The sequence below is a fragment of the Lutra lutra genome, chromosome 18 (genome assembly GCF_902655055.1).
Source record: "Lutra lutra chromosome 18, mLutLut1.2, whole genome shotgun sequence".
In the NCBI taxonomy this organism is placed as follows: domain Eukaryota; kingdom Metazoa; phylum Chordata; class Mammalia; order Carnivora; family Mustelidae; genus Lutra; species Lutra lutra.
The window spans coordinates 7,205,564-7,231,160 of NC_062295.1; the positions used below are offsets into that span (position 1 = coordinate 7,205,564).

The following is a 25,597-nucleotide window of genomic DNA, read 5'->3' on the forward strand; positions in this document are numbered from 1 at the left end:
CATCTTTGGCAGAAAGGCCTGGCCTGATCATACTTCCGTAAGCAATTACAGGAGACATAAATGTCTTTGCCCAAGAAAACAGGTGAAAGTTACTCAGGATTCTATTTTTGCGACTTTCCTGTGTCTATAATTACTTCAAAATTTAAAAAAAAAAAAAAAAAAAAAAAAGGAAAGCAGTTCATGTGGGATTCTGAGGAATGCCCCACACCCTGCAGAATCAGCTTCATCTGAACAGACTCTACAACCTGCCCAGATGCCACACTTGGTGCATTACTGCGTAGCTCTTTGCACTGTCCAGGACAGGACGATGCGTGTCTGCTCCCCGCTGTCACCACACATCCTCAGCCTCAACACTCGGTCACCCACCACCTCCACCCTGCCCTCACACAGCAGCGCCCCACGCCCGTTCGCGCTCCCTCCTCATCTTCGCAGGGCAAAGGCCAATGAACCAGCCCAGGGTCCAGTTGCTTGAAAAAAAGGTAGAGGGCGATACGGTCTGTTGTTTTATCTTATGCCAGAAGCTGAGCCTGAAGGGTCCCCAGACAGCGCTCTCACAGTCATTTTATCAGACCTCTGTTTTTCATTCTTTTCAAGTCCTCCTTAATCCCCAGACATTACTTTTGTTTCATGGGTACCAACTTCTACTGGGCTGCAATGACTCTAAAACTCCTCTTCAACTACGGAAAAAGAGAGTAAGAATCTAAAACCAAAGTAGCATCGGCAGGTACAACCAGAAAAGGATTCTGACTCTTGCCTGTAATCCCACGTTACCAGGACTTTTAGATGCGCTCGCTATCTCCACCCAACACCTGTCTGTGCTGTCGGCCATTTAGCTTTTGCAGAGAAACTCCCCTCCCAAAGAAGGCCCTTCTGCCCAGTAGATAAGCCTAATCCAGCATTTCCTGGATCATGTGTCCTACTTTCCCATGTCAGAAGGAGATTCAAGAAAAGGGTTTCTAAAGTTCAGAGTCTTGGGGAATCGTTAACAAAACAAGTCTTTTGGAGAAAGACATTAAGGTGCAGACAGCCCAGAGAAGCCCGTAATAGGGACTTCTGGTTGGCCCAGCACCCCTCAAACTTCCTAGACATCTCGCCACATGCTAACATCCCACAGAAAAGAGTTTCAAAATACTTATCACAACTGGGAAAATGCTGCCTTCAACTAAGGCTTCTACTCCTAGAACCAGAACAATCTCCCTCCCAGCCCCTTAGCATGAAAGAGATAAAAATCTTTTCACTCTCTTATACTGGGCCTTTCAAAAGACACCTAAAATCCCAAACCAGGAACATGGTGCTACGGAAGACCGCTCTGCTTTGTCCTTTAATATTTTCCCCGTTTGGTAACTCACTACAGGAATATTTCCACTATTAGGTTCTATGGTTTGGCACATTATTTACTACTACTAATGTAGCAAAATTTGCCTGAAAAGGAAAGGGGTTTTCATGTACATTACGGATCTCCTAACAGTGGTTCTCAAGTGAGGCACTCTGAACCCCCAGAGACATCTGGCAGTGTCCTATTTCTGGTTGTCAGGACTGCAAGGAGAGGGCGTAAGGGTGGGATGACATTGGCATCCGATCACAACGAGGACAGCCCCTACAACAAAGAATGATGCACCCAAAAAGGCAACAGTGCCTAAGTCGAGAAACTCTGCCCTTTATCTACATCTGCACCTCCTCCCAGCCCCCCCCCCCCCAAAAAACACACGCGAGGAAATACTCCTTTGGAATTGCTCTGTGGAACTAGATGGGGAGCTCTCTGCCTGGGGTGGGCCAGGTACTGCTCCTCAAGGGACTGGAACCGCCTCCGCCTCACACCTGCACACTGGGCCTGGCCACACCTTCCCAACCGCACTCTCTGAATCACTTTCGGCACCTCTGGTGTCCGCACTAAAACCAAGAGCCCGGCGACCGGAGACCACACCCACACCATTGCCCTTGAGCTACAGTGGAAAGCGCACTCCACAGGTAACAAAGCAGCGGGGTGGAGACCACGCCTCTTTACCTTCCTCAGATATTGCCTCAGCCAGCTGCCAGGGGGTAAACGGCTCTGTGAGAGAACGCTCAACTACGGCGGCAGTTTCTCACGGAGGCTGAACTTTTGGCAGGAGGTCTGAACAGCAGTCCTTCTGGTGGTGCAGCCCGTGACTGACGGTTCCTTTCAACTGCCCCGTTACTCCCCTGGGAAGGACACAACCCTCATGAGGATGGACGGACATGCTTTTGACAGAACATGGTTTCATATCACACTGCAAGATTCCAGGCCCGCAGAAAGCGATTACCGGCCGCCACCGTTTCCTGACTTTGACCTGGCAATTAAGCGTACAGGTCACCTATCTGGTAAATTATAAAGAAGAAACAGCCTTGAAAGAAAGTCATCTCCTGGGCACAAAATGTCCATGCATATACCTATGCATACACTTTTTGCATAGATGATACAGACCAAAAGTCAGTGTGGGAGAATGAAGCCCGAAGCTCGATTCAGACTTCACACCTAACGGGAGCGGGGAGGGATTATCAGCTACAGACAACTGATACACGCTACAAAAAGAGTGCAATGGAAAGCCAAGTTCCAATGTCTAGAAGTATCTTGCTGCAAACAAAAAGGAAAGGAGAGTAAGATACACTTGTTCTGAACACTAATAGTGGCTGGGAAATTGCAAACCTGAGTAAACCCCCGTCAATTCCAAACTTCTGTACTTAAACCTTCTCACCTAGGCTGGGGAGAACCACTTTACCCTGAAATTTGCAGCTAATCTTGAAATTCAAAACCAAAACAGTCTCCTAAATTTGCCTCAGATACAAACCTGAAAACTAGCTACTCCTAAGGAACTCAGAAGTACTCAGGGAAGAAACCTACAGCACGTCTAGTTGTGTTTCTGATAGTTTTCTGCCCAGTGCAAGTAAACCGCATGTACTCACCGTCCTCCATATCTTCCTCTGTGTTGTTGTGCCCATCACTCATGGCTACATTCCCGTTGATAACAGGGTTTTGAGTAATTCTTGGTGGGTCATCTGTATCTCCAGCTTTAAAGAAAACAGAGAAATTCCATGGTTTTTACCTTCAGGTCTTGGATTAAATAAAGAAAAGCATATTTGTACTTTTGATGATTTCCAGTCACTAATATCATCCAAATGTGCCATAATGAACACACTCTAACTCAAAAGGTGTTTACTAATATGTTCACTAAATATGAACTTTGCTTTCAAAATGCTAAATGGGATGCAAACAATCACTATGCCACATTTGCTCTATCTGCAGTAATATTCTGAGACGGCCTTCCTACTCATTAAAACTCAACCCCACGAAGTGCCAGGGTGGCTCAGTCGGTTAAGCGTCTGCCTTCGGCTCAAGTCATGAATCCAGAGTCCCCGGATTCAAGCCCCAAACCCCACAGCGGGCTCCCTGCTCAATGGGAAGCTGGCTTCTCCCTCTCCCTCTGCTCCTCACCCTGCACTTGCTCGCTCTCAAATAAATCTTTAAAAAAACGAAAATAAAACTCAACCCAAGAGGAAATATTGTTAACTAAATATATACATAGCAGTGTGTATTAGAACTTTCAATCACAAATCAACACTTTAAAACATCACGTTGTGAGACTCAGAGTGTCACTGGACAATTACTGTGATAACTGAAGTATAAATCCATGCAAAAAACAAACTGGAGGTTGAGGGGAGGGGGCAGAGGGAGTGTGAAACGGGGTCCCTAGGAGGATTGGCATTTATAAAGAGTTGGAAAGGATTGAGAAGCACATAAAAAGATGCGCTAAGACTTCTCTTTTGTTTAAAAAAAAAAAAAAAAAGATGCTATTTATTTATTTATTTGAGAGAGAGAGAGTACACGAGTGGGGTGGGAAGGGGAGAAGAGGAGAAACAGACTCCCTGGGCTCGGTCCCAGGACCCTGGGATCATGACCTGAGCCAAAGGCAGATGCTTAACCAACTGGAGCCACCCAGGCACCCCTCTGCTATAGATTTCTAAATGCTTGCTGAAATGCAGCTTGACAAACATTTACATATGATCAAAGGCATGGATTCAAAACTGTGAAGCAATGAATGGCAAATACAAGGTAAACTGCCTGGGTGGCTCAGTGGGTTGAAGCCTCAACTTTCGGCTTCGGTCGTGATCCCGGGGTCCTGATCCCAGGGTCCTGGGATGGAGTCCTGCGTCGGGCTCTCTGCTCAGCGGGGGGCCTCCTTCCTTTCCTCTCTCTCTGCCTGCCTCTCTGCCTAATCGTGATCTCTGTCAAAAAAAAATAAATAAAATCTTAAAAAGAAAAAAAAAAACAATCATCTCGCACTGACGCAAGTCCTTGACTTATAAGGAAAAAAAGGTTACCTCAGGACTTGGGATTTAAATAGCCTTCACTAGCAAAAACGGTCCATACTTCATATATAAACCCTCCCCTGCTTCCAGATGTGTAAGAACAGCTCACTGCAACTAATGTGGCCCCTTTATGCTGCCTGTACACATGCTGACTGAACAACAGTCTTAGCTATGAACAGGAGATGTGGTTTTAAAAACAGCTACCTAAGTGTGTTCTAGGCCTGTGACATTTCAGAGCCTTTCCCCCCCATTCATATCGGCAGGCGGTCTGATTCAGCACCACGGACAGCACCCTCCATGGTTCCCCTCTAGACCAACCCCCAATTATCAGATTACATCTTAAGTAATGCCTGAATATAAAACATGTTTTTTCCCTTAAGCATCTCAAAATACACCTTAGAAATCTCTGGAGGCCAATAAACAGGTATTGCCAAATTTATATCACTTCCAATTCTGATACTCGTCTTATTAACTATCAATACATGTATTTAACAACCGTGTTAAAGTTATTTAAAAAAAATATATCTGGGGCGCCTGGGTGGCTCAGTGGGTTAAGCCGCTGCCTTCGGCTCAGGTCATGATCGCAGGGTCCTGGGATCGAGTCCCGCATCGGGCTCTCTGCTCAGCAGGGAGCCTGCTTCCCTCTCTCCCTCTCTCTCTGCCTGCCTTTCTGTCTACTTGTGATCTCTCTCTGTCAAATAAATAAATAAAATCTTTAAAAAAAAAATATATATATATATATATACATTTTTGAACTGGTCCCTCAACCATCACACACACACACACACACAAAGTGGAGTGGGGAGAAGAAATTCTTTTTGCTGATGTTTAATTAGCTCAAACTCTAAAACATGTGCTTAAAAAGCAACATTTTTAAAAAGGCATTTTGAAATGTACTTCATCCACATATAGCCTCCTAAATAAACACCAAACCATCATTAAAAATATTTTATGAGGAAAAACCCCTATGAAGGACTATGAAATAAATTATGGCACATTCCACCAATAGAATATTATGCAGCAGTGTTTTATAAAGCAGTGTTTCAATGTACCTATCTGGAAAGTTCTCTAAACTATAAGTTAAAAAAAAAAAAAAGATACCAAGCAATAAATATCATCACATGTAACCTCTGTTATAAAAAAGACAGAGTGTGCTGGAATAAGAACAAATAAATTCTCATTTCCCTTTACATGATAAACAAACACCGGAAGGACACATCAACTATTCAAAGGCTCTCCAGAAGTAGCAGTAGCTTGAGTCAGCACTATACACACTCTCACACCACACGAATGCACCATAAATCTTAAAATAATTTGCTTGATGTAAGCTTGGTATTTTAACTTAGTTCCCCAGTTCAAATCTGTCCCACTACAATTGCCTTAAAATATGGTTTTTCATGCATGATTCAAAAATATACTTTGTATACAAAACAGCATCACACCTAAAACTAGGATGCTTTGTAGACATAAGCAGTCTGAACTACAGCGGGTCATAGAATTCCCCAACTGATTCGTAATCCTGAAGATTCTGAGATCCAAGTGAATTCAGTTTATAGCTGAAACAAGGCTATCTTTAAGGGTCTTGGAGTACTTTTTCACCAGAAGTTATAGTAATAATAAAAGTCAAGATCAAGGTGGGGCGCCTGAGTGGCTCGGTCAATTAAGTGCCCAACTCTTGATTTTGGCTCAGGTCCTGATCTCAGGGTCATGGGATCAAGCCTGGGTTCCACACTCAGCAGGAAGTCTGCTTCTCCCTCCCCCTCTGGCCCTCCACGGGCTCATGCTCGCTCTCTCTCTCTCTCTTTTATTTTTTAAAAAGATTGAGTCTCTACAATAAGTCTTTAAAAAAAATTAAGATCAATTCAAAAGATCTACCAATCAACATCCACAGCACTCTACAGTGTAGGGTGGGGGGAAATGGACCACAGGTTTTCAGAAGTAGGATTAACTAAATGCAATGACTGACAAAAATCTAGTATTTTATAAATGAGGCATCCTATTCTAGTGTTAATTAAGACAGGATTTCTCTGCAGTTGGTCCCTAAAGGCAAAATAAATAGAGTTCTACGTATGAACTGGGTTCTCCTGAGCAATACCCCAAACTTTTTACACATTTGTGCTGTGTTGATCAATTTGCTCTTTTCCATCCTCAAGCATGCTGGTCAGGCCAGTGGCTATGGAATGACAAAACGTCCCTCTTAGGTCCACCACGTACATGAGCGATCTGGCCAGAGACAGGCCTCAGGAAGCTCCCAACCAACTGCCATGGGGCCTTGGAAGAAAAAGCTGGCAACTCAAGTCTAGCTCCTAAGGGACTGAATATCCAGTTAAAAAAAGCTCCTCATAAATGAGTTAGTTCAGCAAGAGGATTAAAAATTTAATTAAGACACAGTAAATCCCTGGACCTGAATTCAATGATGAAAGTACCTGAAGCCCACAAAACCTCTGCATTCGACTTCCAGAAATATCTTCAACGGTTAAGACTGCCTTCATTATCATCAAAGAAGTGCAAGATTGGTGTGTGTATATGAATTTATCACTATATATAAAGTGATCCTGTTCCTGAATTTTATGTCCCATCTGACTGGACCTTCCCCAGATGTGTGAACTCTCGTTTGGCCATTTGTGAACCAGAGCGCTCATTTTCGGACACACAATGGTCTCCAATAAGATTGGGGACATGCCTGACAAGCACCAAGGACAATAGGGCATGCCTCAAATTAAAAAAAAAAATGTCCGAAATATGCCATATATTGGGGGAAGAGAGGGGAGTTATTCCAAAATGTATTTATGACACTCAAATACAATCAAAGATCATTTCCGTTCCTTGTGACTAGTAAAGCTCCTGATGCCAAACCCTGTGATATGCGTCAGAGGTCCAATTTTATATATATACAAAAGGACACAAAATGCCTTTTCTCAAGACTAGAAACACACAGAAGAGGATAACGTGGCTGGTTACGGAGCCCACAGATTTTCCTCCTCTTTCTCCTGAGGAGGCCATTCTTACATTCAGCTTCCCTTCCCACGGACTTCCCTCTGTGATGTCATAACACAGGACTACCCAACAAAGAACACTGACCTATTGCTATGGAAATGATGTGGCGCTAACAGTGCTGAATCCCACTCCTGGATGAAATAACAAAGCAGATTTTTCAATTTACTGGCTTTGACATCTTCTGCCACTTCACAAAGATTACTCACACACCTCTCCCCAACAAGGCTGGAACTGAGGGGACAAACCACCGCAGAGGCTTCTAACTACGACGGCTGTGTACTGCCGCCAGGAGCTGCCTAAGCCAAACAGACCCCAGCACACACCTCAGATCCAGTCTCCGCTCAGGCCCCCGATTCCTCCTCAATCCTTCCAACTAGGGATCCAACGCAGTGAGCAAAACCACAGCTCAGTATAAGGCCAGAGCACACGGAGCACCAACGCAGCGTACTCGGCCTAAACTCCCAACTCCACCAGTTCACCTGGAATTCCAAGTCAAAAGCCCTCTGGCCGCTGCTCGGTCCTCCTCCCCTTGACTCCTCTCCTGGCACCCATTTTAAGGAATGTTACATCAAGTAGAAGTTCACACGGTAAATGAGAACACCAGTATCTTCCTACATACTGATTTCTTAATTAAGAACCCCAAATATATTTCAGTAGGATAGTTCAGAAATGTCAGTACTGGTTGTGGAAATCCATTAGTGCCTATGGACCCCCCACCTGAACCCCTCCCTGCCCCAAGTCACCTTCTCGTCCAGGCTTGTGGATGCCCGCCATGTCTGCATGGCTCTGCAGTGCTATCTGTGGGGGCTGGGGCGGGGGGGGGGTTCTCTCGTCCACATCAGAGTGACTGCATAGAATCTCCAGGAGCTCTACCTCAGCATTCTTTTTTTTTTTAAAGCCCCCCCAACACACACACACAGGATTCTAGGGTGTGGGACAAGGAACATATTTAAACAACTTCATCAATTTAGATAATCACTTCCAAAAGGCAAAGTGGTCCAGAAAGAAAGGGGAAAAAAAGAAGTCAGGAGTTGGGTTACCAGTTCCTTAGCTGCTGATCTAAGTTGCTAACAGAGAAGGAAACTAGTGAAGAGGATCACAGGCACACAGCACACGAACTACATCTCTCCTGTAAATCTAAAAATCATCTCAAATCAAAAGTTTAGTTGAAAAAAGAGAAAACAGAACACCCTTAAGCCTAAGAAGCAAGGAATGTAACTGATGTTAAACTTCCATATGGAAAGCTTCAGCATGAAGCACCAGAGCGCGCCCGCCATTCTCGACACCATTCAAGGCAGAAAAGGGCAGCCTAAGAGCGAGCTTGGGTCTGTGCTGAAGCAGGACCTGAAGAGCAAACAGGATGTAAAGTTTGATTCAAGTGTTTCATGACTCTGTAACTCCATTTACTGAGCCCCTACTGAGTGCTGGGCCCAGTGCAGACATTCAGGTGATGACCACAAGCTCCCTTTACCATTGGATCCAGCGGCTTAAGGCTACAGCTGGATGTGAGGGGCACTGCCCCCAGGGGGGACCATTCTCCGTTCTTCCTCTAAAAGCCAAGATCTGCCCACATGGTCTGTCCTCCAGAAGGAGAGTTCACTCCTCAGATAAAAGTACAAGTTAGATGGAGGGCCCAAGTGAACCCAGAGGCACCAGTCAGGAAGAAATAAAGAAGGAAAAGTCCTGAGTAAAGAGGCACAGTGTCGTTTTCTGTTGTTGATGATGACACAGATTTATTTATTTAAGAGAGAGAGCTCGCATGCAAGCGGGCATGGGAGAGGACCAGAGAGAGTACGAACATCAAGCAGACTCCCTGCTGAGCGCAGAGCCCAGTGCAGGCTCCACCCCACCACCCTGGTCATGACCTGAGCCGAAACCAAGAGCTGGACGCCAAACTGACTGAGCCACGCAGGTACCGCAGCACGATGCTGCTTTGAAGGCTGAATTTCTTTATATGCTTTATTAAGTGCCTACTCCCAACAAAACCTATACCCCTGAAAATTTCTATTAGATCACCCTGATTTCATTCTTTATTAAACATACTGTTAAGATAAGTGTAGCTTCACAATTATTATAGAAGTAATAGAGCTCCACTTCCCTTCACCCAGATCCCCCGGCACTACTTTGCAAAATCATAGTACAATGTATAACCAGGACACCAACGGTGACACAACACACTAATCCTATTCCTGTTCACTTGCACTCTTAAGACACACGTGGGTGGGTGTGTCCACCCAGGAAAGACACTGAACAGTTCCAACACAGGGACCCTTGGACTGCCCTTTCATAGCCATCCCCACACCCCTTGTGCACACGCCCCTCCCCTAACTCCTGGAAACAACACACCTTCTCCATTCCCGTAATTTTTCATTTCAAGAATGTTATATAAATGAACAAGGTATATAACCATTTGGAATGCCTTCTGCCACCGAGCATAATAACTCCCCTGAGACTCAGGTCAACAACTGATTTCTTTGTACTGCAGAGGAGGATTCCACGGCAGGGACAGGACACGCCATCTGACCTGCAAACATCGGAGTTGTTTCCAATTTGAGGCTATTACAAAGTAAAGGGGCTATAAACATTTTTGTGCAAGTCCTGGTTCTATATTTATTTCTACTATGGATTTGAAAGAATGAAACCTCACAGGAGCAAGGCGAGCAGTACAGAGATGAGTAAGGGGTGATGATTCCTCTGTTCCCAATCCTAACATGAAGGAACCCACTGTCTCATGCGTACCCTTCCAGGCGTCCTCACTGTTTCTATATATGCACATGCAACAATGTACACGCGTCTTCTCCTGAACAAAAAATGGTATTCACACCACACGAATAAACTAGAGCTACTAGAGCTACGCCAAGTCGGTATCCAATAATATTCACAGAAATTTATTTCTGAATAGCGCCATAACGGGCCATGATTTACTCAACCATTCCCCAACCACGACTGCCTACAGTTACCTATTTTTGTTTCCTGCCACTTGAGTGATGTGACCATCAGTATTATGATTTTTGTCCTCCTGCATTTTATTACCAGGTCATCCTTCCCAAACGCACTGGACCCCTCCCCTCAAGCAGTTAGCCAAACTCTTCCCCATGCTCTGCCCCCTTAGAGCAGAGCATCTAAGACCACAAGTCTGCCAAATGACACCGAGCGACCCATCAGATGGCCCAAGTCCTGTACACCGTCCGGCGCCGTTCCAGAGAGCTCTTCCAACGCTCAGACACAGCTCCTCCCTCTTCCACTGCAGAATTCAAATCCAAGTCATGTGCTGATGTTCTGGTCCACAGAATAAATGCTAACATGCAGGCCCTAGCTCTAAGCTCACTGAGAGGAGCAAAGTGACAGCTGAGAAGCCTACAGTGAGAGGCAGAGTGCAGCCGTTGGGCCTAGCTATAAAGGGAGGCAGTCCAAGAGAGACAGCAGGCGGCCGATGCGTGGTACCCAGCAAGCGGCAAGCAGGGAGGCAGCTGATGAGGCCCTGGCAGGGGAGGGAGAAGGGCATCCCCCAAACCAGGGTGTCACCGGTGGTAAGATGGCACACTCCCTAAGAAAGCAGAACCTCTAAGATACAAGAAGCGCTCCTGGCGAACGAGAGTACGTGGGCGCGTGGGGGGGGGGGTCGACCCCAGGCCCCCTGGGGGATTCTTCCAAGGCAACACAGGGCCTCAGGCAAAACCACGGACCACCTCCAGACCTTGGACAGTACCTGGGAGTCACAAAGAGGTGACAGTCTCCCAAGGAGACAATAAAGTGAGGATGGTGGGTCCCAGTAACTCTCCTCACAGCCCCACCGCAACGGGCCTTCTCTTCCAGGACTTTGCGGCTCCTGAAGGTAACCGCCCATCACAGCCACTGGATTTCAAGAAGCTGGTGCGGACCAGGAGCACAGCCCATCTGCCGCACTTGCCTCCCCAGTCACGAAGACCACACACGCCTGGGAGCCATGAGGAAACACGTTTCCCTGACTGCTCTCTCTGCCTTGCAAGGAAAGTGGAGCCTCTCAGAAGCAGTTTCTGAATATAGTCCTAGATGGAAAACTTCAATCAGGCTTCAAAAACATGCTTTCTAATCCATTCCCATTACATGACCAAGGATTCAACCTACCTCCCTAGAACACGGGCATGCCCTGTGTGCCAGCAATTACAGTCACTACCAACTAAGACAATATTCTAATAACTTCCTTGCTGCACACACTGCCTTTTCCAGGCAGGAATAATTTGAGGCAAAGGCTTGCATTTCCAGTGGGGCTGGGCAGAGCCAGCTCCCTTCTCAGTATTTTAGTCAATCTACTTATCAAATGTCTCCTATGTGCCCAGAGCTGGGCTGGGCTCTGGGGTTCAGGAGGAACAGAGAGATAAGCCCCCTGGTGTCCTGGTGCTCGCTTTCTTGGGGGAGGAGACAAGAGAGGATAATTGCAACAGAGGGGAAAACACAGTACGGTCACGGAACCGCAGGAGCACTAGCCTTGAAGGAAGAGGGACATCTGGGTGGAGACCACCGAATGAAAAGGAGCCAGGCTGGCAGAGGCCCTAGAGAACCACACTCTGGATAGAGCCAACAGGGACAAGGGCACTGGGCGAAGGAAAAGGTGGGAGATGAGGTTCAGACAGAAGGTAGGCAGGGCCAAGGCCACGGAGGGCCCTGAAGGCTACGGTAAGGACTCTGAATTTTTTAAATGTTCCCGCTCTCTCAGCAAGCCGCCCATGACCTTCAAGGCACTGCGACAAAAGATGCAACCTTCTGCTGCCCAACCTGAGATGGTCCCAGTGCTCAAACCTGGGCTGCCACCCCCAAGCACCTATCTGATCGAGCCTGTCCTGACCAACACAGGAAGGAGCTCCTCTGGCCATTCCAGAGAATGTGGATGAGGTGGCCTGGTTTTATTACTGTTTATTACTATCTGGCTCCTCAAGACTGGGCGGCCAGATCGGCAGCATTGTAAACAACGAAACCACGGCTTAACACCGCTACTCTCGAGTGCTCTGGTTTTATGACTTGTATGATTTTATATACAACTTGGCCACATGCAACTCCCATGAGGGTGGCTGGGAGCCCACTTCCAGGAGGCAGTCCTGTCCTACTAACCAGGGACTTCCTTGGTCCTCCGCCTCTGGTGGGCCACTGCAGAGCCCAAAGGCAGCGCCCACACAGCTTCTCTAAGTCACAGGGCCTGACAGTTCAAAGCAGACCCCCTGTGTTGAGACCCGACAGACAGCTCTACACTCTGAAATAACCCAGATTTAAATGAGGTATATAAAAATAAAATCCCCAAAGACAGTCACATATGAATTTGTGCTCCTTAAATGAAAACATTTGTTTGGGGCCTCCAGTTTGGCCTGATTATGCAAAAATCATCAGCTCCCAAGAGGATCGCCCTGCCAGTCACATCACACACTCTGGCGACTGGTGTGAATGCCGGTGGGCACCAAGAGGGGCTACCATCTGCACGACTGAAGAGCCCGTAATTATGTCCGCGTCGCTGGTGCACACGTACCATCTTGTTCCACAGAAAAAGAGAAACTGCATGATCTGCTAGCTTGTATTCAAGAAACCACTTGTGGGAAAGAAAAGGAAGTCCCGGCATCCCCAGCAGAGACCGAGCTTCAGGGAAGCCACAAGACTAAGGTAGGAAGTACTTGCATCACACCATGGCCAAAGGATTAATATCCAGAATGTACACAGTTCCTAAAACTCAACAAATAGCCCAACTACAACAAACGAGAAATTCATAAAAAATACAAACATCTAATATATATGCTCAACTTCCCTAACTAAGGTGATACCACTTTTTATCTACCAAATTAACACAGAAAAATACTGGAAATGCCCACTGATGCGGAGGGTCTCATAAAATCAGTGGTGTCAAATGGCTGTCAACTATTTGACCCAAAGGCTGTATGTATTAAAACCAAAAAGCCAAATACCCTTTTACTCGAATGTCATTCCTAGGAATCTATTCTAAAGAAGACCAGCATTCATTCCCAAAGATCTACACGAAGCATACCATTTCCATTTTCTTTTTTAAGATTTTATTCATTCATTTATTTGACAGAGAGAAAGAGAGAGAGAGAGAGCACAAGCGGAGACGGGGAGGGAGAGGCTGACTCCTCGCGGAGCAGGGAGCCCAATGGGGGGGCTTGATCCCAGGACCCAGGGATCATGACAGCTAAAGGCAAGACGCTTCATCTACTGAGCCACTCAAGCACCCCTGAAGCATCATTTTTTAGAGAAAAGTTAAAAACATAAATGCCCATTTATAGGCATATTAAGGATTACATATAGTACAAAGTGTCCAGAACAGGCAAATCTATAGGACACTTATTAACAGTTGCCTAGAGGGGGGGTGCGGAAGGCAGGAGGGGTCCTGACTAGGGACTCCAAGTGTTTGTTTTTGGCCTAAGAATCTTGCAAAACTGTGGTGACAGCTGCACAACTAGTAAATATGCAAAAAGTCACCGCACTGTACCTGAAATGAGTGAAGTACAAGGTGAATTAGACGTTAATGAAGCTGTATTTAACAAGATGGAGATGGGGCAGCCGGGTGCCTGTCCTCTGGGCATCTGCCTTCAGCTCAGGTCATGATCCTTGAGCCTTGCTCAGCGGGGAGTCTGCTTCTCCCTCTGGCCCCCAGCCCCGGCTCATGCCCACTCTCTAATAAATAAATATTTAAACAAACAAAAATACTGGAGAGACAGAACAGAACAGAAATGGGCCGCTCTGCACGGGGACAGAGCTCCACAATCCCAACTACTTCCGAGGGCTCCCGCGTACTGAGTGACATGCACCCCGAATGACAGTCAGTGCAGCTGAACACACTTGCTCCACTTTCTGCAGTTTTTCTCTAAAAAGAGTATTAAACATTTTGGTATTTTCAAACTTCAATTATCTAACAGAATTCACTTACGTGAGGAAATCCATTCTCACTCAGGCAGTCTTAAAGAAAGTGAACTAAAGGAAGGGGGAATGCCCGCCCAGAGAGGGGTCACCAACGAAGACCCACCATACATTAGGTACACAACGCTTCCTTCTGAGGAACAGAGTCTTTCTTCCTTGCCTTCTTCTTGCTTCCATATTGTTTGTATGAATGGTTCAGAGAATATGTACAACCTTAAAACAAAGTAAACACATACACAGAGCAAAGCAACCCGGGGTATAAAAGGTACAAACCAAGTCCTGCCTAAGGCATGACATCAGCCCAAGAGTGTGGAGGAGACGCGCCAGCCAGCACATCTGGAACTGGAGGAGACTGGGAATCCTACAACAGTCCCGGAGCACAGAGACTGCCTCAACTACGTGTGGCCTGGAAAGTCTGTTTACACCTTGGCAAACGGCAGCTCTTCTTAAATGTCCAGATTTTTCTTAAGAACTAGATTTTTTAAAAAAGGAATCTAGGGACTGGGGATGAGGTCAAACTCAGAGGAGAGATTTTAAGCAAACTCTTGATTGTCCTAATTAAAAACTTAAAAAAAAAAAAAAGTAGCCAGAAAGAGCCATTTCAAATAGGTTCCTCTATTTTAATAAAACCACAAACAGCAACCTAGAAGGGCACCTGGCTGGCTCAGTCAGCAGAACAAGAGGCTCTTGATCTTGGTCAGGGTCAAGAGTTAGAGCCCCACGTTGGGCAGAGAACAAACTTTTAAAAACAAACAAAAAAATAAACAGCAACCTAGGACAGAACACTCAGTTGTTTCCGGTTTCTTTACACACTGGTGCAGAGAGACTACTACTTACCACACCTCCTCCTCAACCTCCTTTTTAGGGGACTCACAGGGCTATGAAGAAACAGTCACAATCAATACCTTTTAAACCACTAGTGGCCACAGAAATTGTTTAAAAGTCCCTGGGAGGAAGACTAGCTTCCCAGAGAACAGCAAAAAAAAATCTGGTTTTGTTTATAAAAACAAAAACAAAAAATGATGGGGGAGGAGACACTTCCATCTACAAACCAGTGGGGACCTCGACCATCTGCTGTGCGAAAGCAACGTCTCCTGTGAGAACTGGACATTCAAGACGGAAGGGTCAGCAGAAGAGGAGACACCACATTCATTGACTGAAAGATTCCTTCCTAGTCAAGATATCAGCTCCACAAATTCACCTTTATGTTTGAACACCAGACTCCTGAAGATTTTTTTTTTTTTTTAAGATTTCATTCGTTTATTTGACAGAGAGAGCACAAGTATGCAGAGAGGCAGGCACAGAGAGAGAGAAGCAGGTTCCCTGCTGAGCAGAGAGCCCGATGCAGGGCTTGATCCCAGGACCCTGAGATCATGACCCGAGCCAAAGCCAGAGCCCCAACCCACTGAGCCACCCATGCACCTTGAAGATTTTTTTTTTTTTAAGATTTTTATTTATTTATTTGACAGAGAGAGATCACAAGCAGGCAGAGAGGAAGGCAGAGAGAGAGGAGGAAGCAGGCTCCCTGCTGAGCAGAGAGCCCGATGCGGGGCTCGATCCCAGGACCCTGAGACCACGACCCGAACCGAAGGCAGCGGCTTAACCCACTGAGCCACCCAGGCACCCCGAAGATTTTTATACTTACAGCTGATTCTAGGTTTTTATGGAAAAATGAACGGAATATAGCAAATAAAGCGATTTTGGAGAGAACACGGTCTGAGTAATTACACCACCTGATTAAACTCACTCTAAAGCTTCAGTAATCAATATGGCAACCAGAGTAATGACAGGGTGTGTTGTTGCAGCAAAGGAATGAGCACGCGAATGGCACAGGAGAGCCCAGTAACAGACCTACACAAACGTTACTCTTCTTGACAAAGGAGTAAGCCATTCCACGGAAAAGGGGTGGTCTTTACCACCTACGGTCAAGGAACAACTGGACATCCACAAGCCACAAGGAAAAAATCTCAACCCCATAACTTACACAAAAATTAACTCATAATGGATCTCAGATACGAATGTAAGATGTAACACTCTAAGACTTTAAGAAGAAAACACGTGTGGTGGGGCGAAGAATCCATACAAGAACACTTTGACAAACTAGACTTCGCTTTTCAAACTGAACGGTTCTGCTCCAGAAGGACACCATTATGAGAAAGGACAAGCTACAGATTAGGAGAAAACGCATGCGCGTCACCTCCCTGACAAAGGACGCGCGTCCCCAACGTGCGTCCCCAACAGATAAAGGCTCCGCACTTAACAGCAATAAAACAACCCAACACTCGGACAGACACTCCAAGCACAACACAGACAGCAAACGAACACCGACAGAGCTGTCTGCGCAGAAGCTGTGAGGTGTGCGCAGATCAGAGCCACAGTAAGATACTACTGCCCACCTGTAAGGGTGCCTAAAACTCAGAGTACCGACAAGACCAAGTGCTGCAAGGCTGCGGATCAACTGGCTCTCCCAGGCACTGACGAGGGACGCGTGATGGCACAGCCGCCCGGGGAGGCGTCTGGCAGTTTCCCGTAAGGTCAACCATACTGTGCCACGTGATCCAACACTTCTGCATCTTACTCCAGAGAAAGGAAAACTCGCGTCCACACAAAAGCTGCCACAAAGATTTCGAGAGGCTTCATTCCGTCCTTCAGTGGGAGCAGGGAACGCACGTACACGGGAGAACGGCTCAGCCACACACGGGAATGGACCATTCAAACACCTACCTCGGATGCTACTCTGAAGAAAGCAGCCAATCTAAAAGGTTACATGCTGTACGATTCCATTTACATGGCATCTGCAAAACAGTGAGGGACTGAGGACACATCCGTGATTGCCAGGGGTCTGCAGTAGGGGAAGGCATGACTACACAGAAAAAGCCCGAGAAGGTTTCGGGCCGAGGGAACTGCTCTGTATCCTGACTGCGGCAGTGGTCACACAACGCTGTACGGGTGTTAAATTCACAGAACCCCACCCCCACCCCCGCCAAAGTCAGTTCTACTTTATAGTAATTTTAAAAAACAAAACGGGGGGTACCTGGGTGGCTCAGTGGGTTAAAGCCTCTGCCTTAGGCTCAGGTCATGATCCCAGGGTCTTGGGATAGAGATCCACATCGGGCTCTCTGCTCAGCGGGGAGCCTGCTTCCCCCACCCCACCCCCTGCCTGCTTCTCTGCCTACTTGTGATCTCTCTCTGTCAAATAAATAAAAACAAAATCTTAAGAAAAGGTGGGGGGAATCACCTGTAGGGCAGAAAGAAGAAATAATTTACTGACTCTTTATTTTTTTTAAAGATTTTTATTTATTTATTTGACAGAGAGAGAGATCACAAGCAGGCATAGCAGCAGGCAGAGAGAGAGAGGGACGCAGGCTCCCCGCTAAGCAGAGAGCCTAATGCAGGACTTGATTCCAGGACCCTCAGATCAGGACCCCGGGATCGTGACCTGAGCCGAAGGCAGAGGCTTAACCTGCTGAGCCAGCCAGGCGCCCCTACTGACTCTCTAAACACACACTTCCTTTATATAAAAGTTTCAGATCTTTTAAGTACTTGGGAAAAGAGAACTAAAGGATTCTATACAAAACAATGTACAGCCTGACTCTTCCTTGCCCCCAAGATCTTCATATGGTCTTGTACAAAGCAGTACACAAATGGTCTGCATCAAAATTTGCTTTTTTAGGGGAGAGGGAGCCCCAAATGTCAAGGAGCCAGGGAAGGGCGACAGGAACAGAACTGAAAGCACGTATGTACTGAAACCCTCGTCTAAGAACACAGGCATACCACATGCCGATACACTGAGGTACATAAACTAGGTGTGCTGGTTAACAAATCATCTTTAAATCCAGAAAAATTTCCCAATGATTTCCAACTGTTCCACTCACACAAACTACTGGAAAACAGAGAAAATGGGAGGAGGGGGAGATATAAATAAAATAAATATTAACAAGAGGAATGGTAGCTGTTATAAAGGGTTAGGAAGGAAAATAATCAGAATCACCAGTTATTTTTGGCTCAAGTGCTGTCTCCGTGGATTCTCGTGCAGTCTGTTACTCATCTTAACAGAAGCATCTTCTATACACCCCAGTCCCTGGCACCTCCCCTCCACAGGGGACCAGCCAACAGCGCTTGCTCCCTCCCCACGGCAGCACCCAGAGCAGCTGGGACAGGGGACAGGGGACAGGGCTGTCAACAGCTACTATGCTGCCCTGATTACCACCCAACCACACCTTCCCCCATGCTGTCAGTTAGTATCAAGACTTTTCATACACAACCCAAGTCAGGTCTCTCTGTCCCAACTGAGCTTTCTAGAACTGTTAACCACAACCTTATTCCCAATTAAGTAACAGCACAAGGCTGCCACCGCACATAAACGTGACTTAGGGACTTACGCTCAGTTTTTTTAAAATGTAACTATACTATGCAGTATGTCAACATTCAGAAGACCTGGATAACTCAGTGACTCGCACTTTTCCAAATCACCAATGAATGGTACAGACAAGGTTGATTCAAAGTACAAGACGGGCACCTGGGTGGCTTAGTCCCCAAAGGGTCTGACTCTTGATTCCACCTCAGGCCATCCTCAGCTGAAGGTCCCCGGTTCCATGCTCAGCACAGGTCTCCTTCTCCCTCTCTCTCTGCTCCTCCCCAGCTCGTGCTTTCTCTCTCTCTCAAATAAATACATATCTTTTTTTTAAAAGACCAATGAATTTCAATATAATAGAATAGTTAATTCGTAGGGTTTCAAACTGGAACACTGCAATTAACCTTAAGAAGCTACCGAAGTTGGTATAGTATCAAAAAACTGTCACAATTCTCTGAAAAGGCTATTAAACTACTGTTCCCTTTATGAACTAGATGCCTCTGTGAGACTGGGTTTTCTATTTCTACTAAAATACACTGTAACTGACAGAAAGCAGAGACAGAGAGAAAGCAGAATCCAGCTGTCTTCCTGGACAATAATTGGTAAAAAAAAAATATATACATATAAAAATAACACCATTCCCCATTAAATTTTTTTGTTTTGAAAAATACTTATTTCCTCTAAGACATGTTATTTGTGTTTATCATTCCTCAATAAGTAAGACTCGTCCTAGTTTTAGCTTTTCAGATGGCAATCAATGACAAATGTAATCCAACCTCCTGATAGCTCTTCGGCGTTCTCATCAGTTTTAAAACTGTAACAGGATCCTGACAGCAAAAACTCTGATAGGCCAAAGACCACACCAAATGGCAGATCTATGGTGTGCCAGGTTAGCTAAACCGGAATTACAAGTCCTACTTTGCAGAGTTCCCACCTGGGAGCCACTGTGCCCCAACAGGCCGGACGGAGCAAGAAGCCCATGTTCTTTTATGCCTGGGGGTTTCTCTGCCTTCTGGGCCATTAGGGCACCTGGAAGTCATGAGAGGCTCACAAGGATATGGTTCCAGCTCAGCCTCCCCTACCCTGCTTCCCACTCATCTTCCCTTGCGAACTACATGCCCTATGGACTCCAGCACCAGATCCATTAGCAACGGACTGGCAGCAGCCCCCACAGCTATGCATGGTAAAACCCAGTAAATCCAGGGCACCTGGGTGGCTCAGTCAGTTAAGCACCTGCCTTCGGCTCAGGTCATGATCTCAGGATGGAGCCCTATATCAGGCTCCCTGCACACTGAGGAGTCTGCTTCTCTCTCCCTCTATACTGCTCCCCTACTGCTTGTGCTCTCTCACTCTTGATCTAAAACAAAAAAATTAAATCTTTTTTTAAAAAATCTGGGGCGCCTGGGTGGCTCAGTGGGTTAATCCTCTGCCTTCGGCTCAGGTCATGATCCCAGGGTCCTGGGATAGAGCCCTGCATCGGGCTCTGCTCGGCAGGGAGCCTGCTTCCCCCCAACCCACCCCCCACATCTGCCTCTCTGCCTACTTGTGATCTCTGTCAAATAAATAAATAAAATCTTAAAAAAAAAAAAATCTAATCCCTCTACTGCCACTCTGCAGCTCTGCTCGAACCCTCAAATGACACGGATCTCCCCACTGTGCACCACCCAGTTAATTCAATTTAGTAGTGAAGCGCATGCATAACCACAAAAAGTTTCAAGTCCCTTTATTTTTTTAAGACTTTATTTATTTGCCAGAGAGAGCGCACAATCGGGGGAGCAGCAGGCAAAGGGAGAAGCAGGCTCCCTGCTGAGCAAGGAGCCCTGATGCAGGGCTCAGTCCCAGGATCGGGGAGCATGACCTGAGCCGAAGGCAGATGCTTAATTGACTGAGCCTCCCAGGCGTTCCCCAAGTCCACTTAAAACATTCTGAATAAAACCTATTGCAAATGGCAGAACCACGAGCACCGAAGCATCTTCCTGACCCAGCATGAACCACAGCCGAGGTTCTACGCAACGGAGCACGAATCCAACTACAACGTGGAGAAACCTGGGGTGGGACTCTCCGTGCAAGAGGCTGGACACGAGAGACCACATACTGTAGGATTCCAATTATATGAAATGTCCAGAAGTGGCAAACCTGAAGAAAGAAGAGACTGGTGCTTGCCGAGACTGCAGGGAGAGGGGGAGTGTCCCAAAAGAATACAGACAGGATTTCATCTGGGAGCGATGAAAATGTTCAAAATCTGACTGCTAAGGGTTGCACAACTGCGAACATATTCGAACCCACTGAGGAGCATGCTTTGATGGGGGATGGTGATCTATGTGGATTATGTCTCAATAGAAGTTGCTATTTTAAAAATCATGGTGACTAACACATTTTATTGAAACGACTTATTACAGAAGGGCAGGTGCAAATTTAACGATTTATAACTGTTACCAAAGCAGGTAAAATGAAGAGTTAGCATTAAACATTGTGGCATGTTCCCATCGGATTGAAACTAAAATACAAAAACGCAGTACACCCGGACTGGCACAGAAAATGACCCAGGCTCTCCGCTGGTCCTCTGACCTCAAAGTCTGATGGGGAGTAAAGCAAAGAAACAGCACATACAATGTGTTAATTACACGACCATGAACATGTCCAGGAAATACAAAGGCGCTTCTCCTCATCTACCGGAAGCCTTGCCTCTGGCTCTCACCTCCAGTTCCCTGGAACTCACGCGCTCGGCATCCAGGCATCTGTCCCTCACAGCCCACTCCCCAGCAACCACCCCAGGCCTGGTGGGCTTCCCCACAGCCGATGCAGTCCTCCTCTCCACTTCCAGAACACCACCTCCTCACCTCCGGGGCACTCTGTTTCTACCCTATAGTAACAACGTGCTCACAGGACCTGTCATGGTCCGTGGACCCTCCTGACGTGAAGGCATCTTATTACTCCTACGTGTGTGCGGACCGCGCCTCCCCCGCCAGCCCCAGCCCCGATCAGTGTCTGAGGAGGTGACAGTGAGATTAACCAGCAAGTCTGCACTTTGCTGAGCTGGTTTGGGGCAACTTCTTCCTCAGTGATTACAGAAGACAGCAGCTGGTTTTCCGCCATGCTAGCCCGTTCTATTCAATGCAGCGCGCGCTACAGGCAGAGCTAAAATCCAGCTCACAGGGAGCATCCCTGCCCCTGCGAATGTTCTGTGCTCTTGGAGACCTTCCATGGCTGTGCCATCCGATACCAAAGCCATGACCCCGCGTGGCACCCAAGGAGCCCCTGAAGACAGCTAGTTAGACTCAGAAACTGAGTTTTTAATTTTACTTAATCTGAATTAGCTTAAACCTACTCAGCCATGAGTGGTTGCGATACTGGACGATCTAAGTCTAGAAACTACTCCATCTCTCAGAGCCTTGGTCTCTTCATCTGCTGAGCAGGAGGCTTGACACTTTCTGCTCGAAAGCAAAATTCCATAACCAAGTGCCTTCTGATAAAATACCCAAACACTGAATTTCAAGAAAAATATAAAGGCCTTAAAAGAAAATGAAAGGACTTCATTCATCAAAATAGAAATTAGATTGTAAATAACAGCCTCTGATTTCCAAGGAAATACTGGCCCTAAAACATTGGGATTTGCAATAGTAGTTCTCCCTCTCCCCATGTACCTCCAAAGTAATTCATAACCAACTCTAAATCGTCCTCAAGACTTACGAGTGTGGCAGCGACCATGCTTTCCACGTAACCCCCCCGCGATACTGGGACTGAGTTCCCCATCAAGATGACCACCAGCACCCACCCACGGTGGGTGAGCACACAGACTTGTGGGGCTGGCATCGGGTAACATGACGCTCATCTCAGAGATCATGTGCGCACACACACCCCAACTAGGACACCCATGGGCCACCTCCCTCATCTGCACCTTCTCTAGACACTCCCAAGTCAACCGGCTTGAAGGCCTCAATACTGCCAGGGTGCTGCTCACTGTGGTAGCAGCTACCTGGGCGTTACTGCGTGTTACCCATGGTTCTGGACATCTTCACTCCTGGCCACATCCTTTGAGGCCAAAACTTGTGTCCCCTATCTTCCTCTTTTTTCCCTGAGAAACTCAAGCACAACCCATGACCAATAAATATCCTGAATCTATTACTGTAGCATGAGGGAAGTCATCCATCTGATGTGATGTCCAAAAAGGCACATTTTAGAGGGAATTATAGAAATGAAAGATCCTGTTCTCACACAGCGCGAGGTCTTGTGTTGTGCTGTGTGGGCAGAGGGGACGTTCAGGAAAACTAAGACCAAGAGGCCACACTGGCTTGTGCTTTCTTCAATCGGTTACTCAACAGGCAAGGACTAGCTAGCACTCACCATGTAAGGGTTTCTTTATTTAAAACTGTGCTGTTGGAGCACCCAGGTGGCTCAGTGGGTAAAAGCCTCTGCCTTCGGCTCAGGTCATGATCCCAGGGTCCTGGGATCGAGCCCCACATCGGGCTCTCTGCTCAGCGGGGAGCCTGCTTCCCCCTCTCTCTCTGCCTACTTGTGATCTCTATCATAAAGAAATAAAATCTTGGGGCGCCTGGGTGGCTCAGTGGGTTAAGCCGCTGCCTTCAGCTCAGGTCATGATCTCAGGGTCCTGGGATCGAGCCCCACATCGGGCTCTCTGCTCAGCGGGGAGCCTGCTTCCCCCTCTCTCTCTGCCTACTTGTGATCTCTATCATAAAGAAATAAAATCTTGGGGCGCCTGGGTGGCTCAGTGGGTTAAGCCGCTGCCTTCAGCTCAGGTCATGATCTCAGGGTCCTGGGATCGAGTCCTGCATCGGGCTCTCTGCTCAGCGGGGAGCCTGCTTCCCTTCCTCTCTCTCTGCCTGCCTCTCTGCCTACTTGTGATCTCTGTCTGTAAAATAAATAAATAAAATCTTTAAAAAAAAAAAAAGAAATAAAATCTTAATAAATAAATAAATAAATAAATAAAACTGCTCTGCTAGTTTTTGACTGCTACAATCACCTTTCAAGGCAAACATGCTGGGACGCCTGGGTGGCTCAGTTGGTTAAGCTGCTGTCTTCAGCTCAGGTCCTGATCCCAGGGTCCTGGGATCGAGTTCCGCATCGGGCTCTCTATTCAGTGGGGAGCCTGCTTCTCTGTCTACCTCTACCTGCCTCTCTGCCTACTTGTGTTCTCTCCCTCTCCCTGAGAAATAAATAATTAATAAAAACAAACAAACAAACAAACATGCTTCCCAAAGTAGCCTACATACACACCCATATACATACAAACACACTTAAACTTTTTTTTAACTCCCTGTCATGGAAAGAGGCCCGAAAGGAAAATATTCAAAATATGCCATAAAAGCAATGCCACAAAGCTAGCTGGCAGCTAATGAGGCAAGGAGAGCGGCCACCAGGTCACCCCGCTTCTCCCAGCCCCTGCTTCCTTAAGGAATCTCTGGTACCCAGGTCTGCAGAATCAGGGACTCCGAAATGCAGGACGTTTGCGCCCTGAGCCGCCGCTAAGCCTTCTCAATTTTTTATCACTCCGCATACCCAGAGTTCTGAATGGTCTGCTCTGGGGATGATTTCATTTCGGCTCAGGATCCTATTATAACCTGTTACTGAACACCTGATCCAGTTACTTCCATTCTCTAGGGGGAGGCATCTGTCTAGCTGTAAAGACACACCATTTTGCTCTGATCTTCTTACGCCACCACATCCCTCTTGCTGAAGCGTACATGCGGCCCCGGCCTATTCTGGCAGTAAGCTACTTTCTCTATTCAAAGCATGTGGTGAACCACACAAAAACGTTCAACTCGGAAGGCCAACTGCCGCGCAGCGCTTTGGGCTGGTGAGGTCAGCGACGCGGGAGAAGGCAGCACAGGGGTGTCACTAAGAAGCAGTAACCACAACTTCTACGACCAATGGGGCCTACTGGGTATGACGACTTGTAAATAGCCGTGAAGCCAGACTGCACGGGTTCGAATCCTACCACTGACCCTGAGGATGACACAGTGCCCGGTCTCGCTCTGCTGGGAACCAGGGATGATGGCGCATGTGAGAGCTGTAGTAAGAAGCGTGTGAGTTAACACACGGACAGTCCGGCACACAGTGAGGAGCCCTCAGTGAGAGTGAGCTGCCACACACTCATGGAGCGGCTCCAAAGCCTCCTACAGGTTTGGGGCCCGCTGCATATATCAGGCACACACCTGCTGCTTCTCACCCACTTCCCGGGTCCCGCATTAGTTTCTGGTTGCTGCTCCCAAGGGTTACATGAACAGCGGCCTGAACCACGCACACTGATTCTTTTACAGTCCTGGAGATTAGAAGTCAGAAAACGGGGCTCACTGGGCTATCATCAAGGCGTCAGCAGGACTCCCTTCTGGAAGCTCCAGGGGACAAACTCTTTTCTTGCCTTTTCCAGCTTCCCCCATTCCTCGGTTCCCCTTTTCATCCTCAGAGCCAGCGACCGCCTTCCCACCCCATCCCACCCCACACCACCCAACCGGGACCTGGACCTCCTCCTCTCACATATAAGGACCCTTGTGATCGCACTGGGCCCACCTGGGCGGCACTGGATGATCTCCCCATTAGGGATCTTCCATCACCTTTGCCATGTACGGGAGTACATTCACAGGCCCTCGGGACTGTGACATGGACATCTTTGGGGGCCATTATGCCACCCACCACAGATCCTAACCCTCTGCAACAGACGCACAGGTCCCAATCCGACCAACCTTATCATGCCATTCTACATCAGCCTCTGACCACCCCAGCGGCCCTACCCAAACCAAGCTGTGTCCTCTCCTCAACAAAGCCGCAGCTGACCCACACCCCTCCCCAGGGGAGCCAGTCCTGTCCCTGCTTTGTGGCACAGACCCCTCCTGTCCACCACTCCTCAGAGCCCTCCCCTGAGGGCCTCCCCTGCACATGGGTTCCAGGAACCCGCACTCAGGCAGTCACACCCCGGGGCAGCCAGCACTACACCTGCCAGTTGAGAAGGGGATCCAAAATGTCTGTCCTGCAAACCAGGCTCTTTGAGCACCACGGCAAGCAAAG

At 47.3% G+C, this 25,597-nt stretch overlaps 1 protein-coding gene across 3 annotated transcripts in view; it reads right to left on the bottom strand.

Annotated features, from left to right (window-relative positions):
* Nucleotides 1–25,597, bottom strand: part of USP7 (ubiquitin specific peptidase 7) — a 64,166-nt gene that overhangs the window by 29,170 nt on the left and 9,399 nt on the right. The window contains exons 1-2 of one of the 3 annotated variants that reach the window (XM_047712644.1): nucleotides 8,067–8,165; nucleotides 2,923–3,027 (exon numbers count right to left, since the gene is read on the bottom strand). In XM_047712644.1, the coding sequence (XP_047568600.1) occupies nucleotides 2,923–3,027; nucleotides 8,067–8,097 (136 nt within the window). In that variant the 5' untranslated portion in view covers nucleotides 8,098–8,165. Of the gene's footprint in view, nucleotides 1–2,005; nucleotides 2,182–2,922; nucleotides 3,028–8,066; nucleotides 8,166–25,597 lie in introns of those variants that run through there. The other 2 variants (XM_047712645.1, XM_047712643.1) reach the window with 2 other exon arrangements.